Source organism: Streptopelia decaocto (genome assembly GCF_964273445.1).
Source record: "Streptopelia decaocto genome assembly, chromosome: 8".
NCBI lineage: Eukaryota > Metazoa > Chordata > Aves > Columbiformes > Columbidae > Streptopelia > Streptopelia decaocto.
Genome location: NC_138662.1, coordinates 4,054,757 through 4,079,394, shown reverse-complemented (window position 1 = coordinate 4,079,394; position 24,638 = coordinate 4,054,757). Strand labels below are relative to the sequence as shown.

Sequence of the window (24,638 nt, the reverse complement as noted above, 5' to 3'; positions counted from 1 at the left end):
GTTGAGATGTTTCTTAAAGCTCATGTTAGCCAACAAAAGATTAGTTCAACAGAACATGCTGCCAACAGACAGACTTGTTGCAGTTTTTCATATAAAATATGAACAGTTCCACTCAACTGAACAATGCAATCCTGGATTTAACCATTATGGTGCTATGACTGCAGTGGGAATACCATACAGCCAGGTCTTCCTATTCAGGGACACTTTTTCTGTCTCATCTTCTTATCCAGGAAAAATTTGAAGACTCTGAGATTTCTGGAACAGCCACACTGTGGATGCAGTTTTGATGAGACTCCCACACATTTCCACACACAGCTAAATCTTGCCACAAACTCCCTGTGCATAAGCAGCAAATTTAACAAGCCTGGATGCATTAGACTAGCTGCATATATATAGACCATCTACGCATCTTGTCCTGCTTGTTTCATACACCAGAGTCACTATGCATGTACTACTTGTCACCTATACAATGGTTTCTATCAGAGTCAAGGGGAGAAACATTGAAATTAAAATGCTCTCTTCACAATGACATTTGCAGTAACTGCTAAGGAGTTACATTCTATGTTAAGCATGGAAAAAATGAGTAGCTGACTAGTTGCCAAAGGATGCAAAATTTCCTGAGGGACAGAGAGGGAGCAAGTCACCGACACAAGCATGCACTTGCCTCTTAATTGTTCAGCCTCTGTTATTTCCAAGTGCTTTTTAGAGACAGAGACCAATGAAAATATTTTCCTTCCAGAAACACTCTTCACAGGATACCTTAACTCTTTTGGTTCTCACTTGTGGAAAAGAAAATTGGCCTGCCATTCTAAAAGATATTATTTTAGGAAAATTTATATCCTGTTTAGGCCACCAAGAAGAACATCCAGACACCATACCACTCTTCTTCTGTCAGCTCTATCTTCTACTGTGTTCTTTCTATTCTACAAGATGAAACAAGGAACAGACTAAGAGACTCACGGGTCAGTAATAGAGTAACTTTTTAGCATGAAGAAAGTGAAGAAGCCACTTATGTATCAACCTGATAGAGTAGATGCAGAGATTCAAGAAGTGATATAATAACTTAGTATTCTGCAAGAATAATAAAACCAATTATCTACTAATTTCTCCAGCAGCAATACTATGATGTATTATAATTGTGGCTTGCTCAAGAAAAAGTTAGTGTGTAATAGCCAGAAATTAATGATTTCACAAAAGCCTACTTTGCTTTTTGGAATAAATATTTTTCATTTATAATTTAAGACAATACACACAATTTTCATTTAGAGGTTACCCTCCTGTAGATTATTTCCAATATTTTCTATTTCCTCAAATACTAGATTTCACGGGGCAAATAAGAACTTTTATTTAACTCCATTTATAAAATGACTAACACAGAAAAAGATAGTCAACAATCTTTCAGAAATACAGAAGCAGTAAGTACAGTACAACACTGTAATATTTGCCTCATATTCACTAACTGTATAATACTGTCCTGTAGTAGCAACCAGTAGAATATTCATGCAGTATGATAATCATAGTACTTTTAGAAGCTACATTCCATGCAAACATCTACCTAAATTGGTTAGTAAAGTTAATGGATTTATGTTCTACTTGGCAAATTATGTTCCTGTACAGTGGCCTGTAAATCTGGCACGGTTGATACGAAGTCTCTTGGGATGCTATGCAGAACAAACCATACTTCAAACCTCCAACTATCCCTATCACACTCAGACCCCATAAGGCACTTTCTTAAGCAACACGGCAAGAGATTCCTTATTTGTCATGCCAGGATCACAATCAGCAGTTACATACACAATATAGCAATAAACTTTTCAGAACACAGAACAGAGTAAGACAGTATCAGGTCAATAGGCCACTATCTTTTCTCCTTGAGACCATGAACTAGGTGAAATCTGTAGGAAATTATGCATTGGTACTATAATCCCTTGGTATTTTGGCTCTTACTGAAAAAAAATTACAAAAAGGTCTTCCTGGAACAATTAATATTGGTGTTCAAAGCTAAATAAAGTGCATTTAGATTAACTTTCTAAAAGTCAAACCCACAATCTTTTATTTCAGTACAGTACAAACTAAGTCTGATCTAAGACAAATCTTCAACATTCTTCTAACAGATGGAAGAAAAAAAGCAGTTACTCTTCATAAAAACCTTGTGATATTATTTATGATAAAGCCATAAATAATGTGAACATTAAAAAAAAAAAAAAAGTTTCTTACCATACTAACTACAAATCTTTGAGATGTTTTCTTTGAGCATGTTCCATTGGAGGACACATAGTAAGGCAATACTTCCTTACTCCTGTTTCAGGATGGCTTTGCCTCAGCAGTACCTGTGCATTACAGATGCAGACTGCTGCTGCTTGTGCTTTGCGCTTAAAACAGAAAAAGTAACGCATGCTTCCCACAGTTCCCTCCCAAAATCATAATGCACAGCAACCTGAGAAGAGAGAAAAATGTGAGCATGGAAAACACATCTGCTAGATGTGTAATTGCTTTATAAAGTAACTTTTCTGTCTTTCTGAAGAGTACCTTCCCACTCAAACATTCCGTTGTGTGTAAACCTAGTATCTAGTTCACCCATCAGTGGTTCTAAACCATTGCACCAGTCATCTTTCTGTGACTTCATTCGTAACACACAGACTTATTTAGAAGTTTCAGCAATTAGCCCAGTTTTTGGCAAAGAAGTGAATGAGTTTTGGACAGCCATCTTGCAGTCCTATAGAAGATTAACATTCTTAAAGACAGCTACTACAACTGGCTCAGTTCTGGTAGGGTTCCACCTAACCACTCAAAGCACTGGTTTCATACCATCGCTCTAAGACTCAGATTTTTTTTTTTTTTTAAAGAAATCGTTATGCATGTTCATATTTTGGCTACAAATAGTTGCAGGCATTACCTCCACTCTCAAGAAGTGGCAGGACAAGGCAAGAGTTGCGTGTCAGACACAAGACATAAGGCAACAAGGACACCTGCTTGATTCCCATGGAAGATCTGTAACTAATGCCCATATTGTCTCATCCTCACTACTAACCTGAATGCTGATTTAGGCGTGAACCATGCTCAAGTCCTCACCAGAAGCAGCCATGAGGCCTTTAAAGAATCTCAGAATGGCTAATGATAACAGAAACAGAATAGTCCCTGTCACAGTGACTGGATAAAGTAACTATGAGACCCTGTCTCACCAGTTATTCCAACAGTAGAGAAACACTTGTATATGATTACTTGCCATAAATCAAATGACAAAATTATTTTATATGTCAGGCAGAATACTGGTGCACGGACAAGTATCCCTCCCCAAACAGCATTAATATTATTTAAAGAAAATCCAAACAAAATTGAGATTAAAATGGAGAGTAACTGAAGGGAATAAAGGGTATAGAGATTATATCTTTCCTTACAAGAGGATATGTGAGGGTACAGATGAATGACCTATAATAATACTTGGTGTTTCCATTAAAGTTTCCAAGTCACAGATTCTGACTGAAAAAAACCATACTGCAGGCAATAAACATAACGCTGTCTGTGATACCAGCATTGCAAGGTCTTGTGCTAAAATGAGAGGGTTTACACTTTAGAAGAAAGAAAAACAATAAAAAGTAAAAACCAGTTTTAAGGATTATCTCTAGTTTCCAGACTACTGCAGAGAGCTGAAAGGCTGCCTGGCAAAATCCCCTGCACCACAAGGCAGGACAGTTGTAAATATCTACTGCTCTGGAAATATGCAAACAAACACATCTACCAAGAAAAGAAACACATTCTGTAGTCCTTGTAAAAACAAGTAAGGACCTCCATTCTTACACACACTCAAAAGAGTAAATGGGAAGCACTTTCCGTCACGTACGAGGGGAAAATTTCTGCTAAGGCACAACATTTTCCTATGCACGATCATTCAGGAATTCTCTGGCAGATGACTTAAGACAACTACTCCTTATCCTTGTCTGAAAGTGCCTAAAGAAAAAAAAAAAGCAGCTTTTTTTTTTGCTATAAACATATTATTTGCAGATTGCATACAATCTGAAGTTGTAGGAACATTTTCTAGTTCTTTTAACAAAAATACCTGAGGTCCATAGCATAGAATGAAAAAAAGTAAGGTAATTAATAAGGTATTAATATGAATTACTTAGGGTAGGGTAGAGTCCACATTATTTCTTTAGGCATCGAGCAGCTTAGGGCACTGTATGAGATAAATGAGTCGAATTTTGGAATAGACTCAAGGAATGAAGTTAGTTAAACTACATGCTAAGATTATTTTTTTTAAGACACAAGGGTGATAGCTAAACTGCTACAGAACTCAAAGATACGCTAGGGGTTTTTTTAATGGTAGTCATAAAAGGAGTGTCACTTTTACACTATGTCAAATAAATAACAGTGAATATACTATCAGAGAAGCACTAAGGACAAGTACAAAGGGTACTACTCTATTTGCACTTACCAGGCTGGTTTGGTACTGCTTAAGGATCTCTGCACTCTGTGTTCAGCTGTATCACCTTTCTCACTTTCCTCCACTACAAAACACTGTATGTTCTTTTAGTTTTATTTACAATGGTTATTACTTTTGTTTATTAATGACTGCAAGACACCCATCATACGCTATGATCATCTATATAATTTTATATCGGACACAAAACAGGCAGAATAAAGGCTATGTTAAAGTTAAAGGTCCAATTACTAATGCTGCTTCAAGGAAATTAATATCCCTGCAGTAAACAGTTGCAAAACCAGGCAGACACTCCCATTTCATATTGGTGTAACCACAGATAGAAAATCTCCAGTTAAGGAGGCAATATCCCAGAACTCCATGTGCGAGGAAAATATAGCCCGAAGTCATCTATCTTAGAACAACCAAAGTAGGCTGTATAAAAGTATAAAGCAAAATACATTTGCTAAACAAACTATTCAATTACTAAAAATATTAGTGTCAGCTGACAACAGACATTGCTACTTAGATGAATTTAAACTTGTTTTATTATGCCAGTATCAGTTGCTTATGATAACTTGTTATTGTGGTAGTAGAAACATTCTACAATGAGGGCTATTTAAACACTTCTGCTGTAGAAAGTAAAATCCACATATCGAAAAAAGTAACCTCCCCAATATAGTACTACAATCTTCTAAGGTTTCTAACACAGCAATACATTCAGAAAAAGAAATTACAACCCTCCTATTAGTCTTTCCAAGTCAATTATCCATTACTGTAAATTGATATTGATAGCAAAAAACCTCACATCCACCCTTCCATTTAAAAAGAATCAGTATGGCAAATTTGAACATGCCAGGAGGTAAGATACTTAGCTTTGCCTTATGAAGCAAAACAAATTGCAATATAAATTGTTCATTGCACAGGTTCATCCAGATGTTTAACCAATCATCTAATAAGACTAGGGCTTCCTAATGTATTACTTACAAATGCATATATGCTTCTAGTGAATTCTGCTCTAAAAATTCCATGTATTATTGCTTATTAATAGTAGAAGTTACTCCACAGTTGCCCATCATATGTGGGATTATATTAATTCCCACATTGCAAGGTCAGTTAGATCTTGGTCTCTCTCAGTCATCTGTTCTATACTAGGATCAGTCTTTGAGATCCAAAAGTAGTTGCATTTGTTAACTAGTAACATGCTTCAAAGGTGTGGGGTTTTGGGAAAAGAAAACTAAAGTATACTGTTTAAAAATACAAACTAAGAAAAATACAGAAATACAGAAAAAGCAGAATGTGAGAAAAAAAATCAACAATTCAATATGTTAAGGAATGCTTAGGAAGGAGGGAGAACAAAAAGAGACAGGATGTTATTCAACTCAGAATCAGCAAATCCACATAAGTGGAGGAAGTGGAGAAGATACAGAGGAAAAAAAAAATCCTTCCTATCCCACATCATGGATGAGAGGAAAAGATACTGTACCAAATGAACCCAGCACAGGGCTGAGAATACCCACTAACTTATACTGTTTTCTAGTAAAAATATAGGATAACTCTTGTTTTTTTTTCATTTTCCTAGGACTGCACGATCACCTGAAAACCACATTCTTGAAATGCAGCCATAAAACCTACAGAAAAAAAAAAAATCTTTTAATTTCCTCTTTAAATCCATGTTTGTAGCATGAGTACTCAATTTATAAAAGACTGCCTTTAACTGTTGGAGACAATGAAGAAAGTTAGTTCTGAGTACCATTTAGTCAATACATGCAAAATATAGTCTAGCAAATCTTAGGAATTATTTTTCAAATACACTTTTTGTAAACTCAACTGTTTTCAGTTGCTCAACATGTTCTTCCTAGTAGTTCCTAGCAAAACAAAGCAACACATAACAAACAGGCTGCGTAAGATGAGGGTTGCCAGAGCGCTGATCTTGTAATACCACCTACTAAATAGGAAATAAGTAGAGACCACACAGCAGGGTCCAGGTCAGAGGCAATGGTAAGCCCCACACATGGCACGGCACTGTCTTCCTTTTTTTAAACAGATGGGTCTTGTCTCAGCTCTGCAAGATTGTTGATATGATCTGATGGCCCCTTTTCCACAGCCTTTAAAAATGCATATTCACAAAGGGACTCTAATGAAGAGCAGAATAACAAGAAGTCTGTAAGAGCTGCTATTAACTGAGTGCTCGGGGCTCTGGCTGGGCTGGAAGCTCCGCACGATCAAACAATTCAGCATCTTGATTTGCTGAGAGCTCTGCACTTCAGTATCTGAATTTTCAGATTTTGATGGCACAGGATAAATAAATCCAGCAGTCACTATAGTCTTCATCACCGGTTACTTTTGTTGATGGCAAGCACAAATGAGATGACACACAAGAGCCACAAGGGCTGCAGTGGGTGTGTTGGCAGTGTTTGTGGACTGCCAGTTAAGACCAAGAAATCTGGATGCAAAGAGGTTTATATCTGCATTTTCTGTGCCTACAGTCTGACCCTGAAGTGCAGCCCAGTCTAGATGATATATGCTTATGGCTCTGTCTTACTTCTGAAAGCCACAGGCTCTAAGGGGAACTAAATTACAACTTTCAACCTTCCTTGTTATATTTGATCATGCATTCTCTTCTCTACTGTGCAATCACTTAGAGTAACAAACTAACATCACCAATTCTTATCTAAAACACAGATTTCCTTCAAAGTTGTCAACTGAGGATTTTAGAAATTTGAGCTTGAGGCTTTTCTTCAGACATCTGATAACAGGGCCAGACTTAAGCTGAAGAACATTCTAATTCTAGTGAGAACATGCATCCAAGACAGTTCTCAGTTCTAATTTACACAGCTTAGTTTCATTTGAATTCCTTTAATCCTCTGTGAACAATAAGCACATTTTTTTTCTCCCTTTTCTAGGTTTCATATAGACGATTAAAAGTTTTGGAGTGGGGGGAAGAATCTCTTATAGTAAAATGGTGAATACAGGGAAAAGGCCAAACAGTATAATTTATTCCTTCTTATATCAGGGCCAGTCCCACTCACCTCAGTTAACCACGGGTTATCTTCTCTACTCATTCTATAAATATTTTGGCTAAAATTTGGAAATATATATATATATATTTTTTAAGTTTATTGCTACTCGGCTAGCTAAACAAACCTATAATCACAACTTGTTAGAACAATCTCCTTTCATAAGCCTTCAGTTCAGAACCAAAGTTGTAAAAGTTAACAAGTCTCCTAAGTTGAATGCAGTTCATGGAGGTGGTAAAATTTCATACATTTTAACTTACAAAAAGGATCCATCCAAATTTAGCTTAAGAAAAGAAACCAGCTTCAACCCTGACTTCTGGCTTCATATACATCTTGCATACAACTGCATAAATAAAATTATGAAAAAATTTACAAATTCAACAAGTCCTTAGGAATAATGTTTTTTAAAAAACTGAAAACCAAAACATGTGGAAAACTTAGAAAGATTTGTCACAGCCCTTGAAAAAAGAAGTATTGCATGAATGATGTTAAATTTAATCCTCTCATTATCCCCCTTGTAAGGAAATTCCTGCCACATCTCAAACCAAAACTAAGAGAAGATGAAACCACACAACTTGACCACGATCACAAAGTATAGACTTGTTTATACCCAAGACAGCTCATACAACAGAAAAAGAACTGAATCTTAATATATCCTATGGCTGGATCTGCACCATCTTCTGCAGCTAAATACACTTTAACCCAAGAGCTTCACTACAATTTTTCAAAAGAACAGGCTCTGCCACCATGGATTTTTAAATGCACCATGAGATTTTAGGTCTCCAGAGAGCTAAAGAGGATTTGGGACACAATCTCTAGTTGAAAACAACAGAAAAATAACAGGTATGAAATGAAAATTCTTATTTGGTCCAATTTTTATCTTTAGAGAAAATATTGTTATTTTTTGCATAAGCTTTATTTAGAACTGGTAATATAATAGCACTTCCAAAAATTTGCACTGTTCCTTGTCTTGTGCTTAAAAACCCCCAAACTTTGTAGCAGCAAATAACATTTTATTAACTCGCATGACCGGCATGGGTTTTTTCATTGATAATTATGAATGTATTCAAATTTTTTAAAAAAATATATTTTTGTTGTTTAGCATTATTTGGGTTTAGTAGTACAGATACACAACTATTTATAGCACTGCCAACAAAGGACTGTGTATTTTTAATTTTATTCTTTCAACCTTTCCCTTGTATTCTGTATTCTCTACATAAATGCAACTGCTTTATTTTAGTTCCAGCATTGCCAACTCTTATAATATTATTTTTGCTCATGATTTCTGGTGCTTCTCTTTATGACTCAAATGTTAGAATCATGCATGATTTATTGTCTTAAACAATGTTCTTGTCCTCAACACTACAGAGGAAACTTGAAAAGTTCAAGTAAATCATCAGCTTCTGGAAGACAAAAAAGACGTAAAACTTACTACTGCATTTTTTTCTCAAATATAATACTTCAAAGGCACTTAATGGCTTTTTAAGAACCAGATTCTTCCTTATGAATAGATTTTGAAATAATGCCATTCTTTTACTAAACCAAAAGCATAATTAAGTGTTTTTGATAAATCATACAATTAATCCAGAAATGTCTTACTCCAACAAAAATTGTCCTTTTTCTCAATTTTTTGCAAATGTCACAGTTGAGTACCACGAAGAACAGAAGCAGATAATCGTGCCTTTTTTTTCTCCCTCTTAAATGCTGTGAAAAATATTTTTCATCAGTAAAATGGTTTATATCACACGTCATACTTGTCTTTTTCATAGGAAGATTTATGCTCTTTCTATACAACCTAGCAAGAACGTGTTGGAAACTTACTGTGAATCCTGAACTATAACTTTAAACCATCATCATACCAACAGTACTGTAGAGCACCACTACTCTGCAGGAAGAAAATCAGAGATATGGATTGTAGAGGGCAAAAAGTATAACATGAAAGATGCTCATAGAGCTTTTCTACAGCACATGCTTTCCCTCAATCTTGATAAACTTTTTTTTTTTACTGTTTCTTAACTCTATCCTCCAGAAAACAAATCCTTTGTGTAACTGAATCATCATAGTTGAAACCACACTATGAACTAACGACCTCTGAAATATTTTTTGAAGTCTTACTCTCTCAATTTTTTTTAAATGGGAACTGGTAACAATGAGAGTGTCTTGCAAATAAATTTGAAATGATTTTAACAAAAGGAGCAGTTGCTCCACAGACACATGACACAGCATCTACAGTAACTGATGATGTGGCACAAAACCTTTTTTTTTTTTCCACTGGCAAATCAGAAAAGGGGCTAAGGCTATTATTTTGCTTTGCCTTCCCACAAGGCTCCTCTCACCACAAAATATGGCTTAGAGAGATCTTTTGTTCCTCCAGCTGTGTTAGGCTATTTCTCAGATGATTTCACCAGCACAATAACTTGCTGCCCTCTACAACTTGAGCTTCACAGACTTCCAAAGAGTAAGTTTTCTTGGTAAACAAGAATAAAATGAACTGATTGTGTTATTTTTGCAGTTAGGGGTGATTCATGCATGTTATATAATTTTGGCTTTTAGCTAGTAAACTGCTTACAAATACGGTTACTAAGCTTTGAGTTTATTATGGATGGTAGAGAATCATGCTTTAAGACCTTCTATTTTCTTTCAACCTTGTAAGTGTGCAGTTTATCATATCGTGTACAGATGACTTGTTTCCCCCATTATCGAGATTCACCTGATATGATTCTTTGTTTTAAAGCTAGTTAAGTTCTTAGAAATATTTCATGATGAAGTGTTAGTATCTCAGTGCTCTGAGACATGACCTGCAAGCCTGGCAGGACACTTATTATTCCACCAAAAATGCACTCAACTACAGCCTAGGTAAAAAAAAAAAAAATCCCCCCCAATACCAGCTCCTCCCTCTCTCTCTCTCCCCATAAAACCCGGGAGACACTTTGGTACCTATTACTTCTCCTTCCATCTGAAGCAATGATAGTTCTCTTCACATTGTCTACATGGCAAGTGGATTGATTGCATGAAGGCCTAAGTAAGCTTTTCTTAATCTGAGCAGGACTTTGCTGAGTTGTTGCTCCTGATTTCTAAGGACTATTGTGGCATCGAGAACCAAAATTGTTAACTGGAAATTTTGTGACACATAGTAGAAGTGCTGAGAGAATTGAAACAGAAGGTGAAGCTAAAGTTCTAGGCTGAAACTGAGAGGGAGTAAGAAGAATCAGAAGAACACCAAGAATATTAAATAGGCATGGGGGACAGATTGTGTAAGGATCTGTTCACACAAAAAGAACCAAGTCATGGGATTTAGAGACAGAATTTATAAAAGCAGACACCACCAGGTCTGATTAAAAGTTAGAAATATGGTAATAAGGTATTGTCCTAATATACACTACCTGAAGTCTGAAATCAATTCATTCCTCTTGAAACACAATATTTGAAAGTGTCTGCAAAGTTAATCAGAATTATACAATGTTTGTAATGCAAGACTGCTCTCCGCATAGACATATTTCTGCTATTTCCTTAGATTAGCTCAGAGATCTGATGATGCTGTAGGGATATGGAGACCCTGGCTTTGCGGAGGACCTACCTACAATGAGTTTCCTAACAACTGACTCTATTTAAACCCATTTTAAAGATTCAAAGTTAGAAATGTAAATTACCACAAATTAATTCACCCAGCCATCGTCACGCACACAGGTGTGTGTAAAACAGAAAGATTACCAGGATTTATTAAATTCCATGATTTTGTTACTGCTTTTTTCCTTAGGATTCTGTCTCATTCAATTTGTAGAATACATCATGCACTGTGCATCAACCACCACTATGAAGCATTGGAAATTAGCATTTGTGAGTCTTATCTTCTCTGTTACTGATTGTGCCATGTAAAAAATAAATAAATAAATAAATAAATAAAATTAAATTAAGAGCATCAAGAAAACAAAGAAGAGAGTCTCCTGGTTAAGAAAAATGAATGTCACTATAAAAACACCTGAGAATATCAGCATTCCTCTGCCTTAAGGTTACCACACTATACTGAGTGAAGTCCCTTAAATTTTTTCATGATTTATGTACTTTGACCTGCAATGTTATGTGTTGACTCATCTGTTGTTTAAGTTGAACAGCTTGACATGATTCACAACTCTAATTCTGCCAAATCATAGGGTTGCTCTGACTGCATAAAGTGCTCCAAAATGTTAGTCTGGCTTTGAGCATCAGAAATTTGACATGCAAAATTATATTTGTTTTTCACAGCATCAGTATTTCACCTCAGAAGGGTACTTTGAAGGCAAATTAGTTCATGTCGATAAAGAACATGTAATCACAGAAGCATAAGAAGACTATAAATAAACCTTTTAACAATGAAGATTTTGCATGATGTACAGTACACAATGGGTGAATTGTGTTTGATTTAATTAAATGATGGGAATAGAAAAATTAAATTTTTATCATCATCAATGCATTATACTAAGCCGTGTTTTGCAGAAAATAACAAAAAAACAACATAAAGGTCATAGAACAATTGGCAATGCCATGCAAATGTCTATTTTACATAAAATACAATTTTTCAAAGTAATCTATTCCACTCTTCTATTTACAGAAACAATCCTGCAATTACCTTGCCTTAGTTAAGAATATATATTTTTAACAAAAATAATTTCGTTTAGAAAAAGGGCAAACAGACACAAGCATGGCTTGGATGCTTGGTGAGACTAACCAATTTCTTCACAAGTAGCGTAGTACAACACTAGTTTGCTGGAATTCCTCCCTTGAAGGTTTTCAAGGCTCACCCAAAGTCCAGGCTGATCTAATCTAGAGATGGAACCACTTGGAGCAGCAGGCTGGAGCACACGGTCACCAAAGACCCTTCCAAGCAACACTTCATTGAGTCTGTGATACTGACCATGCACCATTTGTGTGGTGCAAGTTCATAGTATGAATAACTAATACATTTGAAAAAAAAGTTTTTGTCTTGACAGAGTTTAATAAGGCTATATATGTGTTTCCAAAGGTCTGAGGAAGAAACATTGCTCAGGAATTCCATCTGCACCTATTTAAAACTGACTTGTAAGGTTGATGCTTAACCAATTACACTGAAAAGAACGTAACACCTCAAATATCTGATACAAACAACACACTGTACCACTTTATATAAAAAGTCCTTTTGCAACTTCTCTGTAATAAATTAAAACGAGAGAGGAATGAAGACTGGGATTTTTTTCTGCTCCCAACTGTTACGGTCTCCTTCAGTAACAGGTACAGCACACGTAGAAAGCTGTTCCTTGTCTGAAGTCAGAGAAGAAAACTTCCATTTACTTTAAGGATGTTGTATTTGTTTATGGCTGTTTTCCTGATGATACAGATTAAAACCTGGTTTTGCTAATGTCACTGACAGTGTTGCCAAAATGCGTTATTCTACTTACTTTATTTTATATTAGTCCTTCTTAAAACAGAAGCTTTTATGTGATTTACTTTATGACTAGTAAGCTTATCTTTCCTTCTCATCACCAGGATCCAAGATACAGATCTAAATATGGCGATCCTGAGCCAGTTATCAATCATTCACCTCCTCTGGGCTGCTATGGTCTTTTGTCAATATGAAGACTACGATTTTGAGGACGAATACGATCAGGAGCCAGATCATCAACGTCCATATTATTTTAATCCAAATCCACAGGCTGAAGCTCCCCGCTTTCCTTTTCCAGTTGAGTGTGCCAGAGAATGCTTCTGTCCACCAGCTTTTCCATTATCCATGTACTGTGATCATCGTAACCTTAAGACAATACCAAATATCCCTGCTCATGTCCAACAACTTTATCTGCAAAACAATTATATTGAAGCTGTGCCTGCAGGACCATTCACTAATGTCACCTTTTTAAGAGAAATTAACCTGAGTCACAACAAAATTAAATCTCATATGATTGACCACGGTGTTTTTGCCAAATTTTCAAACTTAGTGCAACTTTATTTACAACATAATGAATTAGAAGAATTTCCATCCCCACTCCCCAGCTCTCTAGAGAGACTCCTCCTTGGTTTCAATAAGATTTCTCAGTTATCTGGAAACGCATTGGAAGGATTACCTAACATAACCATGCTCGACCTTTGCAATAACTTTCTTGACGACTCAGTACTCAAAGGAAAACCCTTTTCAAACTTGAAGAATTTAATGCAGCTCAACTTGTGCAACAACAAATTGCAGACTATGCCGCCTGATCTACCGTCATCACTTATGTATCTCTCTCTTGAAAATAACTCAATTTCTTATATTCCAGAAAACTATTTCAACAGACTTCCAAAAATCATTGCTCTAAGAATGTCCCACAATAACCTGCAGAACATTCCACGCAACACCTTTAACCTGCCTAACCTTCTAGAACTTAATCTTGGACACAACAAATTGAAGCAACTATTCTATATTCCAAGAAGCTTGCAGCATTTGTATATTGAAGACAACGACCTTGAAAGTATGTTGATGCTTGTAAGCCTTTACAAGAAAGAAATTCAGTGGATTGGATTTCGATGTTGGTTGTGGGAGGGGGACGAGTTTGGCATATTTTCCATCCAGAGTTATGCACTTTTAACCTACATCAAAAACTATCAGAAACATCTCTTTTGTTGTGTCTTTTTGACGACCTGATACCTTACAGCTTCTCAGGTCATATATAACCCAAGCAGAGAATCCAAATGTGCATGTTGTTCAAGAGGTGCTCTGATGCCCTTCCCTGCAGAGAGGGGAGCTTGAGCTTTTACATTAGTGTTCTGACCTACCCAGTAAATGTGGCACTGACCCAGAGTTCACACCCACTGCCACTGCTCCCGAGCAAAAGCAGCCATGTAGCTTTTGATCAGCTTATGGTGCAGGAAGATCATCATCCCATCTCCTTTAAGATGCAGTGGAAACATCCTTGGTTAGTTAAGACCACAGAATGGTGAAATTAGAAAGGATTTTATCCTTGCATCTTACCCATAGTTTGCAATTTTCTGTAAGAGTTTACACCAGTTTTTCATATAACCAGCTAAAACATTTTTGTAACTTGCTTCTGATTATGAACTGTTAAAACATACAGAGAGAAGGAATTATGAAAATATTTTATTAACAGAGGAATTACAAATTGTAGTGGTTGACATATTAATTTTCTTTGGTTACCTTGTACTTTGTTAAGTACCTTGTACTTAACCTTTGGTTAACCTTGTACTTTGCAAACCCGTAAATTGTTACCACTGCCATATATAAAACTGATTTAAAACAAAAGGAAGGTTTATATTAATATTGTGCACTGCAAAAATATTTTCTGTTTTAAAACATAAGTTTCACTTTTGCAATAGGTCTTTAATATAACGATTTTCTGTATTTTAATTAATATTTTTCTCTCTCTTACAGTCATAAATGTTACCTTGATGTGTCCATCTTTTGACCCACTGAACATCAACCAATTAACCTATATACGAGTGGACCAAAATAAGCTTACGAATCCAATAAGCACATATGCATTCTTTTGCTTCCCTCACATTCGAACCATTTATTATGGTGAACAAAATGCTAGTGTCAACAAGCCAACTCAGCTAAGAATACCAGTGTTTCGACGATTTTTGACACCGGAAGAATTCGATGAAGCAGAAGATGATCATGAAACACTCGATCGTGAAACTGAAGAAGACCATGAAGGAGAAGACAACTACTTTCATCCTTACTTTCAGTGAAGTGATACTTGTTAATGAGTATATATGGAAACTTTTCCGTAGTTGTGGGGTATGCATATCCATTTTAGAACAGCTGAATAGTTTGGGATATTTAAGATACATCTATAATGTGGAGATAGGATTTTAGTATATAGGTAAATGTCCTATTATTAACGTAGTAAAAATAGAATACTAGGAGCAAAGAGCAATCACCTAGGCATTAGAGCAGCCTGATATATAACCTGGGTGGGCAGCCTAAGCTGAAGAAAACTGACAAAAAAGCTACGTTCTAAAGTGATCCAACTTACAAAATGACTAAAATACAAATCAATGCCATGCTCAATAGGAACAAGTGGATCAGACCAAACACCTGTCCAGGTGTACATCTACTACTGACAGCAGTAGACAATAGACACACTAGAGAAAAGATTAAGATAAAAATACTTCCACTAGGTTCCTCCAGATGTTTCTTCTTTCAATACATAATTGGACAAGAAAATCACAAAGTTTGGGTTTCAAATCTGCCTCATTATGTTTGCAGTGTCCTGCAAAGGTGTATATAATATTTACTTCTCAGCTTGTACCCCAACTACCACAACTCTTTCAAAGGAGATTTTAACGGATTAGTAATACAGGCAATAAATAATCTTTTGTCAAAGGTTTCAGGACATAGGGAAGAGGATTTGCATTAATACAACTAAACCATTAGTATTTACATTTTAGCTATGCTTTAGCCCATATTCTTCTAGAAGGCAGCTAAAAATGTAATATTTTATTAGCATTGTTCATCAAGTAGAACAGGTACAAACAGTAGCATTCCAAGTTTTTTTAATTATTAGTTTAGTCTGTTCCTCTTTATAGCTAATACAAATTAGCTATATTCTGATTCAAAGTATAAGAAAGATAGCTTTAAGTAATCTGAAAAAAGTACTATATACTATTAAGGTACTTATGTACCTTATATACACATACACTTAAATATAAATATCTATAACTTTATAGTTTTATTAATATAAACATGCAGAATATTAACTTTAGGGAACCTTTGTAAGTTTTCATCTATTTCAGATTTTAAGTATAAGTGAATAGTGCAGAAAATGCAAATCTAAATTAAAACAGGCTTTTTTTGAAAGGCTTTCTCAGCTTTAAGAACATTATTCAAATATAGTAAGAGCATTATATCTTTTATCAAACTTTCTACTTTTTAAAAAAACATTTATGAAGCAAAGCTTAGCTTCAAAGTGGAATTCAAAATATTGACTTTGTAGTAACTAGTTACACATTTCTTAAAATTTAAATATAAGTCAAACTGATAATTATTGAAAACTTTAGAGCTGTCTTATTACACTAAATTTACTCAGATGGAACATGAGGACTGTATTACAGGCAGGACCATCATAACTCACTTTTTATTCAATTAATATTATCATATCTCATCTGTGGCAAATACTATATTATTCTTTAAAAAGATTTTATGGCGGTCAGGGAGCTAAAGACTTGCTAGCCTTGTGTCTGTATTAGGGAAACAAGAAGTTTAATAAAGTACAGAATTAACAGATATCTAGATAAACTCCATTTCCCCTGGTAATATTGGGCACAGCTTCTGTAAAAGCCACAATGTTTCTACCTTGCACATCTCTTGGAGTTCTCTGAAGGAATCATGAATGATGTGGAAGAGGCAGATTCTCATCCAAAGAGCCTACAAAAGTTTCTGAAAGGTTTCTAAGAAAATTAAGCAGCCTTAGATTAAGAGGTGACAGCACAGACAAAATCAAATCAAAGAAACAGCATAAGAATAAACAGTCGGTTCTTGGTGTGGAGGGAAGCCACTGGTGGCAGTTTTGCAAAGGGCCTGTGCTAGAACTTACTCAATTTAATATACTTGCAAAAGATAGACAAATAGTGAAAAAATAACACAGATTGCAAAGCACCAATGAAGAATGACTGCAAAAGGATCTCAGGATGCTAAAGAAGCCAATGAAATTCAATATTTTTAAATGAAAAGTGATATCCATGGAAAATATTATATCAGCTTCGCAGAAAAACTAATAAAACATGACCTCACCACCACCACTCCAGAACAAGACTCGGAAATATCAATAGGTGGTTCAATGAAAACACTGGCTTAGTACCCAGTAGCAGCAAAAAGGAAACTCAGTTCCGTGGCTCACACAGCCATTAAACATGCTATTGGTTTCTCAGCCCTTCAGGTAGCTGCCATAATTACAAATGCTATAATTAGAAAAGGATCTAAGAAATGTAATAAAGTCACCATATGTAAGGAATGGCTTCTATATAAGCAATATTGCATAGGCTAGAACGTCCCAATTCAGAAAAGAGGTGGCTAAGGGGAGATATAGGAGATACCCACAAAATCAGGAGTTGCATAGATAGAAGGGGCCTGGGGATCAACTGCTCTAGTGAAAGAGCAAGGAGCCATCAAATGACACAAGTATGTACCCGGTACAAACCAAACAAAAGTTTGTAAGCAATGAGGAGTCAGCTCATTAAACTGCAGTCCTGAGAACACAGTGGATTCCGCAGCAACTTTATACCTTTTTTTCAAGGGAAGACTGGATAAGTAATTGTATTTCTTGGAAGAGATCCATTACAGGTTGTTAAACAGACAAAACACAGTAGGTACAAAAGTGCTGAGCTGAAAATAGCTGGAAAAAGGAAGAATATTTGGAGTCAGGATGAGATGAGAAACATAGATGCTTGTCCTATTCTTAGTCTTCCCAAAGCAACTGCTCATGGACATTGTTGGAGACAGGGTCTTGTACATTCACCTTTATTTTGAATTCCATACCCAGTTCTATGTTCTCACTATCCTTGATGTGGTAACATGCTGGTGTTGCTCCTCACTACTAGTATACGCTTATTGCCTTTAGCTGAATTTTAAACTTCTTTTCAAGCACTACCAACTACAGGTATATGCTAAGGCAGGCTCTAGCTCATTAAATTCAGGAACAGCATGTCTGCAGTGCCCCATGGCAGACAAACACCCTGACTGATTCAGGTGCACAAAGCAGCCTACCTATGTAGATGTGGAGCTCTGTTTAACCCGAATTATTGCACTACAAAACCACATGGGTTTTGGTATCAAAACATATTTTCTTCATGTTTGCTCTGAGATTTATTTTCAGAATATTATGCAGTCTCTTTAAGCAGGAAAGAGATTAATAAACTAGGAACTAATCATGTAACAGCAAAATCTTACAAGTGTCAAACAACTTGATTAATTATTTACAGCAGAGTTAGCATATTCAGAAACAAAGCCTGATCTAGTTTACAACTCTGTGTCTGCATTAGCAATTAAGGTGAAGCACAAGGGTGGATCAGTAGAGGAAAACTTCTGTGATGAGGCCATGAGACCCAATCTGGTGTTTGAGGGAGAAGAGTTTTACTTCAGACAAGCTCTGGCCACTAATTAAAACTCATTTAGCAGCTGCAACACATCAGGTGCACCCCTGAACACAGACATCTCCTGGTTTGTTACATACTTCAAAGAGCACTGTGATGTGAATCATAGTGCAGTAAGCTGGGGTTATCGCAAGATTAATTTCAAAAATGTACTCCCGACTCTAATTAAAACACCAAACAGAAACACAGCAACTGAGAAAAATGAAATCTCAGTTCTACTTTTGGCTTTGTCCAAAGTATTCTGCAAAACCATGTTTTCTAAGTCTTATCTGTGTAAATGAGGATGGAACCTTCTTGAATTCCAAGCTAAATATTCTCAGCATCATCCAGAGTCTATAATAATGAACCACGTTGTATTAGTGCACTGTAGAACATTTTGATACCCATGTAAACCTATAGGGGAAAAGTCTCACAGATTTCTGGAAAACATTCACTTATGTCTAAACTTTAATGCATAAAATTAAATCCCTCAAAACTACAACAAAACTGACAAACACAATTTTTCACAAAACAGTAATAGTAAAATAGTACAAGAGGTTAATGTAAAAATCAAAGAAAGAGAAATAACAGTAGTTTAATCCATCTGTCTATATTTCTTCCTTCAGCCTTGAAGCAATAGAAATGTACTTTGTCTTTTTCCATTTTTTGTTATTGATGATATTTAATACTTTTAAGGCTTACTTTTTTGAGATATTTACTTCAGTATTCTGATAACGGATTCTGATACATGGATTAGGAAAGAAACTCCTTTATAGAAAACAGATGGTTTACATTTCAAGTTTTGACTTCTTTTAACGTATTCACATTCCGCAATTACAATATGAATCTACTTCCTCCTTTGTTTCCCAACGTGATCATTGCAAGCAATAAACATAGGAATTTCCTATGTGAAAAAAAAAACCACAGAAGGAAAACATACTATTCTTTTACAAAAAAATCCTATACTCTAAAGGAGATTTTGCAATCATTTTCCAATACTATTGCAAGAGTATGAACTTTTCAGCTATAAACCAAACTGTGTAAGCACTATTGGAAGTTATGGAACTCCACAAATATATGTCTTTATCATAATGTTTTTAAACATTTTGCCCAAAATTTACATTTCTAACAACCTAATTTAAAAGGAAAATAAATAATACCTTAATCTGATAATTCATTGCATAAATTCATCATCTACAGAGGGGAAAAAAGTAAATCAACCTTCTCCTATTATAAAGCACAACACAAGGAAAAAAAAAAAAAAGACAACTAAGTAGATTAGCCATAAATACAGAGAGAAAAGTAGATTCCTAGAATAACATAAGCAACAGTTGACAGGAACATAGAAGTAAAACACATATAAGCCAAATGAGTCTTGGAGCCCTGACTCTAGTGTCCCTGTAGACATACTCATGGCTCTCAACAAACAATGTTATCATTATAAAGAAGTAATGTCAGTTCAGGAAGGAATTCTAAGAAACTTTAATAAATTGAAGTAAGGTTGGCTTTTGATTCAGGATATAACTGGTGATATAGAGGCAAAGTTCAAGAGAACATACGTTCAATGGAGAGGTCTGGGTTAACAGCAGACAGTACTATTACTCTAGTTGCCATTTGTATTTGTTAACTGCAGCTTGGTTTCTGTTTACTATTGTGTATGATTTTTAAAATGTGCTTTTTTCATTTGTAACACAATAACTGGTACAAGGAGTCCATTTCTTTTCCAGAAATGCAAGCAATAAAGGTAACATCTTCAGCTTTAAAAAATTCTGATTATAAATCAGAAACACATGGAAGGATGTTCATACATTCACTAGGTCATTTTTCAGCTGTCTCTGTTTTGCAGCTGGTGGCCCTAACAGTGACCCGAACTTAATCTAATTCACTGAGCCTTGGAAATAGTTGCAGCTTTTCATAAAAATACTGGAGGTGTTTATGCATAACTATTTCATCTCCAGTACTTTTCCAGTCATACTGAATCTTAATCTTCTACATTTTCTCTGTAAGACTCAATGACCATTTATTTTACATTTAATACTACCTCCAAATGCTCCTCCATCCCTCAAGGATGCTGAATTGGAATATACTTTGCTTAACATTATACAACTCCTCGGTGTATCACCTTCAGTCCAATTTCTGCGCATTGCTCAAGAACAAACCAGGAGGCTGCTTCCTCCCTTTGGGCTACTCTTGCTTTTTGTTCCCAGAATGAATTGAGCCCCAGCAGATGCACAGACATTAAACTGCCTACAAACTATTTTTACACTCCTGCATCAGGATCTTACCAAAAAGCAGATGGGGATGCAGGTGTCACAGAGAGGTCCCATATCATATGTACATGCAACAGTACCCATTAAAGAGACAAAAATAATTTCAGAAGGTAAAACTTGTCAGGCCACCCAAACAGTCAAGCAGAAAAGGCCTGCATTTTACAAATAGAAAATTATGTAAAGAACAATCCAGAATACTGAAATTATTTTAGGTTAAAAAGAAGATAATAAAAAGACAAAAACTAAGTTCACTTTTAACACCACTTCAATGCCATTGTCCTCTTTAACAGTAAATGTACATTTCACTGCTTGCAGATTATTTTGTACATGTTATCAGGCTGGTTCAATAACTACCTTTTACTCTGTAAAACCTTTTCTATTATAATGATTTCAATCCAAAGCAGCTGAACAACATTTAAAGTGTTTAACCACACTTTATACAAAAGATATGCTAAGGAATACTGAACGTTATCTTCCACATGGAGGAAAAAAAAAATCACATAAAAATAAAATTCAGTATTGTGTCTAGGACTATAAACACCCAGAAATCTTTAAAAGCTTTCCTAATTTGTCCCCAATCTTGTTCTGTCACAGACATGTTTCTGCCCAAGGACACCAACTTTTGCATGTCCTGTATAAGTGATTCCCAGTGTTCACCGGGCATCAGCAAGCTAAGCAACAATCCATACTGCTCTCTTCCAAGAACACTTAAAAACAAGAAACCCCAGAAACTACAGAACTTGCCAATATCGTCCTTTAGAGACTATAATACAAGATGAAAGCCAAGGTCTTTAAGCAGCTGCAAAAACACACTTTCTTTACCTAAATATAGTACAAACCTGAGTATTTAAAAATGAACAAAAAAATATCTCAGCTTCGGTTTATTTCATAAGGAATACTTTCATAGCAACCTCACAGCACTCTCCCTAGTGCTGCCTCATCGCCCATGCTCCACAGATAAAGCCTGTTTGTTTGTTTGTTTTAATTGTTGCGTTTTTCTTCTTCCTAGTGTCCTGCCAACCAACAGCCTTACAGAAAGGACAGCAAAGGCCACCCTCTCTGGTAGTCTGGCTCTTTTCAGGTCAATCAGTTCTTCAGTGTCTTGCAGGGGTTTACCAGGAATGAGACATAAGTGCCTCACACTGAATTATCAACACTTGTACTAAGTTACTAAGGATTAAGTAAAAAGTGCTAACCGCCAACATGGTGAAAAGGTAATTAACATGCTGGCACCTATGGGAACTGTTTTTTGCTGAAACCCACAGAAAATAAAGAGAATTGCTCATCTGTTTAAATTGGTTTCATTTTTTCTAGCAATAAACAATGGATACCAACAGCTCATGGCAGCTTTTGCAGCATGTCCCTGAATTAGTAGGTTTTAAGCAAAACTTTGGTTTCTTTTCTGAGCTGTCTTTTGAGTGTTAGTGGAAAGGTGAGAACAGAAATGAACTAGTCATACTAAAGCTCTGAGCAGGCCAGAAGATGAGGCCACTTTGAGTACAAGATAAATAGACTGAGCTGAACATCAGCCAGTTCAAATAATTCACAAAACCTGCTCATCTGCCTGCAAAACAAAATCTTTCCTCGGTTCCCCTAGGATATTTTCAGCTTGATTTCTCACTTCACCTGCTCTTGACATATAAACAGTACCAATTACTAGACTCCCAATGCTGAAGAGGATTTAATCAGCAACATGTATAGCTGGTAGAGTTACCTTAATTTTCATCTTGCTCTCCCGTACCTTTCCTACCTCTACTATCCATACCCACCCAACTTCTCTCCTTTCCTCTCCTAAAAGCCTTTTATTCTTCATTGTCTAATTTGATAGAAGGCAACACTGGGGAACAAATTTTACACCTACTCTGTACGCAACCCTTTTCCCCCAAAGCAAAGGTTTTCTGAAAGCAGAATCCAGAGAGCAAGTGTCCCTTGCTAGACTGACCTGGATTTCCTCCACTACCAGTAAAGAAGTGTTACACTTATTTACACCTTCAGCTACCTTAAGCCAGGATTCCATTTCAACACATTTAGTAAAATAACAATTCTGAATGCTTAACATTTCAGATGAAAGTATTTTATGGAGAAATCAGGCAGTGAAAACAAAACATCATAGGTAACAAAAAAAGGCACACCTGTCAAATTCAAAAGCATACCATAAGCACATTATCAAGGCCCTCTGCAAAAACTGGAGCTCAATTAGTTAACAACAGAGCTTGGTTAGGTTGTCAGAAAATAAACCACCTTCTAAGACAGAGTAACTAGAGTCCAAGAAACAGACACCTGTATATCAAACATCCAAGCACTAACAGCTAACCCTCTGCTGTGAATACTTCCTGCTGCCTTCACGATTGCCAATGCACATGGACCACGTTTTTCATCTCCGATGATTCAGATATTGTGGTTCTTTCAAGTTACTTCAACAAGAATAAAGCAGCACTGTTGCTGAAAGAAGCAATGCTATTCTTGTTTATTTGCAGCTATTTGTGCCATCCCCTTCCTTGTGCTGATACTTTATATCATGCCTTCTGCTTCAATACTTAATACTTATTCCTTCAAGCTTTTATCTTTTGATTATATCCAAACACTGGAGAAACTTGGATGCCTCAGAGACAGACGAAATCTCAGCTGGGGGGTGGTGGGTGCATGTACAAAGCAGAGCTGCTGTCCTTACTTTTGAAACGTGCACGGAACCTTGAGGGATGGTTAAGATGGTATTGACACTGCAACTTTTTTGTCCCTTCCTCAGCAAATCCACTTTTTTCTATCTAATACAGAATTTCCAACTGAAAGTTCCTACGTCCTACAGCAGAAATCGCCTTACCAACCGTGCCACTTCAAAATTGTTGGTGTTCCTATTGTTCCAACAGAACAGCAACCAACAATTCAGAGTCCAGCTTTCACGACTGAGACATTTCAGCTATATATTTACAGCAAAATCATTATCCTAGAGCAAGCTCCAAGTCTAGACTATGGCATTGCTTAATTTGCATACGAGTTAAATTAAAAACTTTTTTTTTTAATCCTAGTGAGTTCAGAAAGTGGTACTGATTATAAACTGGAAAAAAGCTGGAGAGCAAATGGCTGTAGCCACTCTCCAGTTTGCAGATTTACTACAGACATCTGTTTTTTAAACAAGGCAGCACTTGCAAGAAAACAACCAAACAGGTAATGAAAATGAAAGAGAAATGTAAGTCTGACTATATTCCCAATAGATTTTATTGCCACATACTTTTTAAATACTCAAAAAAGCTACTTTGTAAACTTTCAAGTTGGTCATCTGGCTCCCATTTGTGCTGACTGCCAAAAATACATAATAAGGAAAAGGATGGGGGAGGAAGAAATGCATCAGATATCCAGAAAACTGCTCCTTGTAGTTCAGATGGAAATTCTACACCTGGACAGTGTTTACTAAGTTATCTATAGAACCAACACAGAACTTTATTGAAAAATTGGTTTCACAATTTAATGAAGCATTTAGACATTAATTACTTGTCTGAAAAATCTCAACACATACACACACAATTCTGAAAAAGAACTCTTCAGACTGAAAAGTTTCCATTTCATACTTAGGTGAAACTTCCCTAAACATATACAACTTGTAATGAAACATTTTATTACTCATAAACTGTGACTAATATGGTATACGTATGTTTTGGCTCTACCTCCATCTCAGTCAGAAAGCAGCTGCTTTGTCTCTCAGCTAAACCATTAAACAAAATGGATAACATATGCCTTATTATAGACCTCTAGTTTGCACAATTATTATTTGATTTACAGAAAAAGCCTTAGCAATTATGAAGAGTAAATGATCACAAAGCAGAAAGCTACTGTTTTAACAAGTAGTATCTAAAGCAGGAT

The 24,638-nt window shown here is 35.9% G+C and overlaps 2 protein-coding genes across 5 annotated transcripts in view; one reads left to right on the top strand and one right to left on the bottom strand.

Annotated features, from left to right (window-relative positions):
* The window catches only part of CENPP (centromere protein P), a 133,194-nt gene that overhangs the window by 83,367 nt on the left and 25,189 nt on the right, over positions 1-24,638 (bottom strand). The window lies entirely within an intron of this gene.
* On the top strand, positions 8,124-22,075 carry OMD (osteomodulin). Of its 3 annotated transcripts, none has more exons than XM_082059967.1 (4): positions 8,124-8,280; positions 12,937-13,892; positions 14,810-15,125; positions 21,790-22,075. In XM_082059967.1, the coding sequence occupies exons 2-4, from the start codon at positions 12,959-12,961 to the stop codon at positions 21,944-21,946; spliced, it is 1,407 nt and encodes a 468-aa protein (XP_081916093.1). In that variant the 5' UTR covers positions 8,124-8,280; positions 12,937-12,958; the 3' UTR covers positions 21,947-22,075. The 3 variants fall into 3 exon arrangements, with proteins under 3 accessions (XP_081916093.1, XP_081916092.1, XP_081916094.1); XM_082059966.1 differs by lacking the exon at positions 8,124-8,280 and adding an exon at positions 9,572-9,895; XM_082059968.1 differs by lacking the exon at positions 8,124-8,280 and adding an exon at positions 9,738-9,895 and having other exon boundaries at positions 14,810-15,178; positions 21,790-21,928.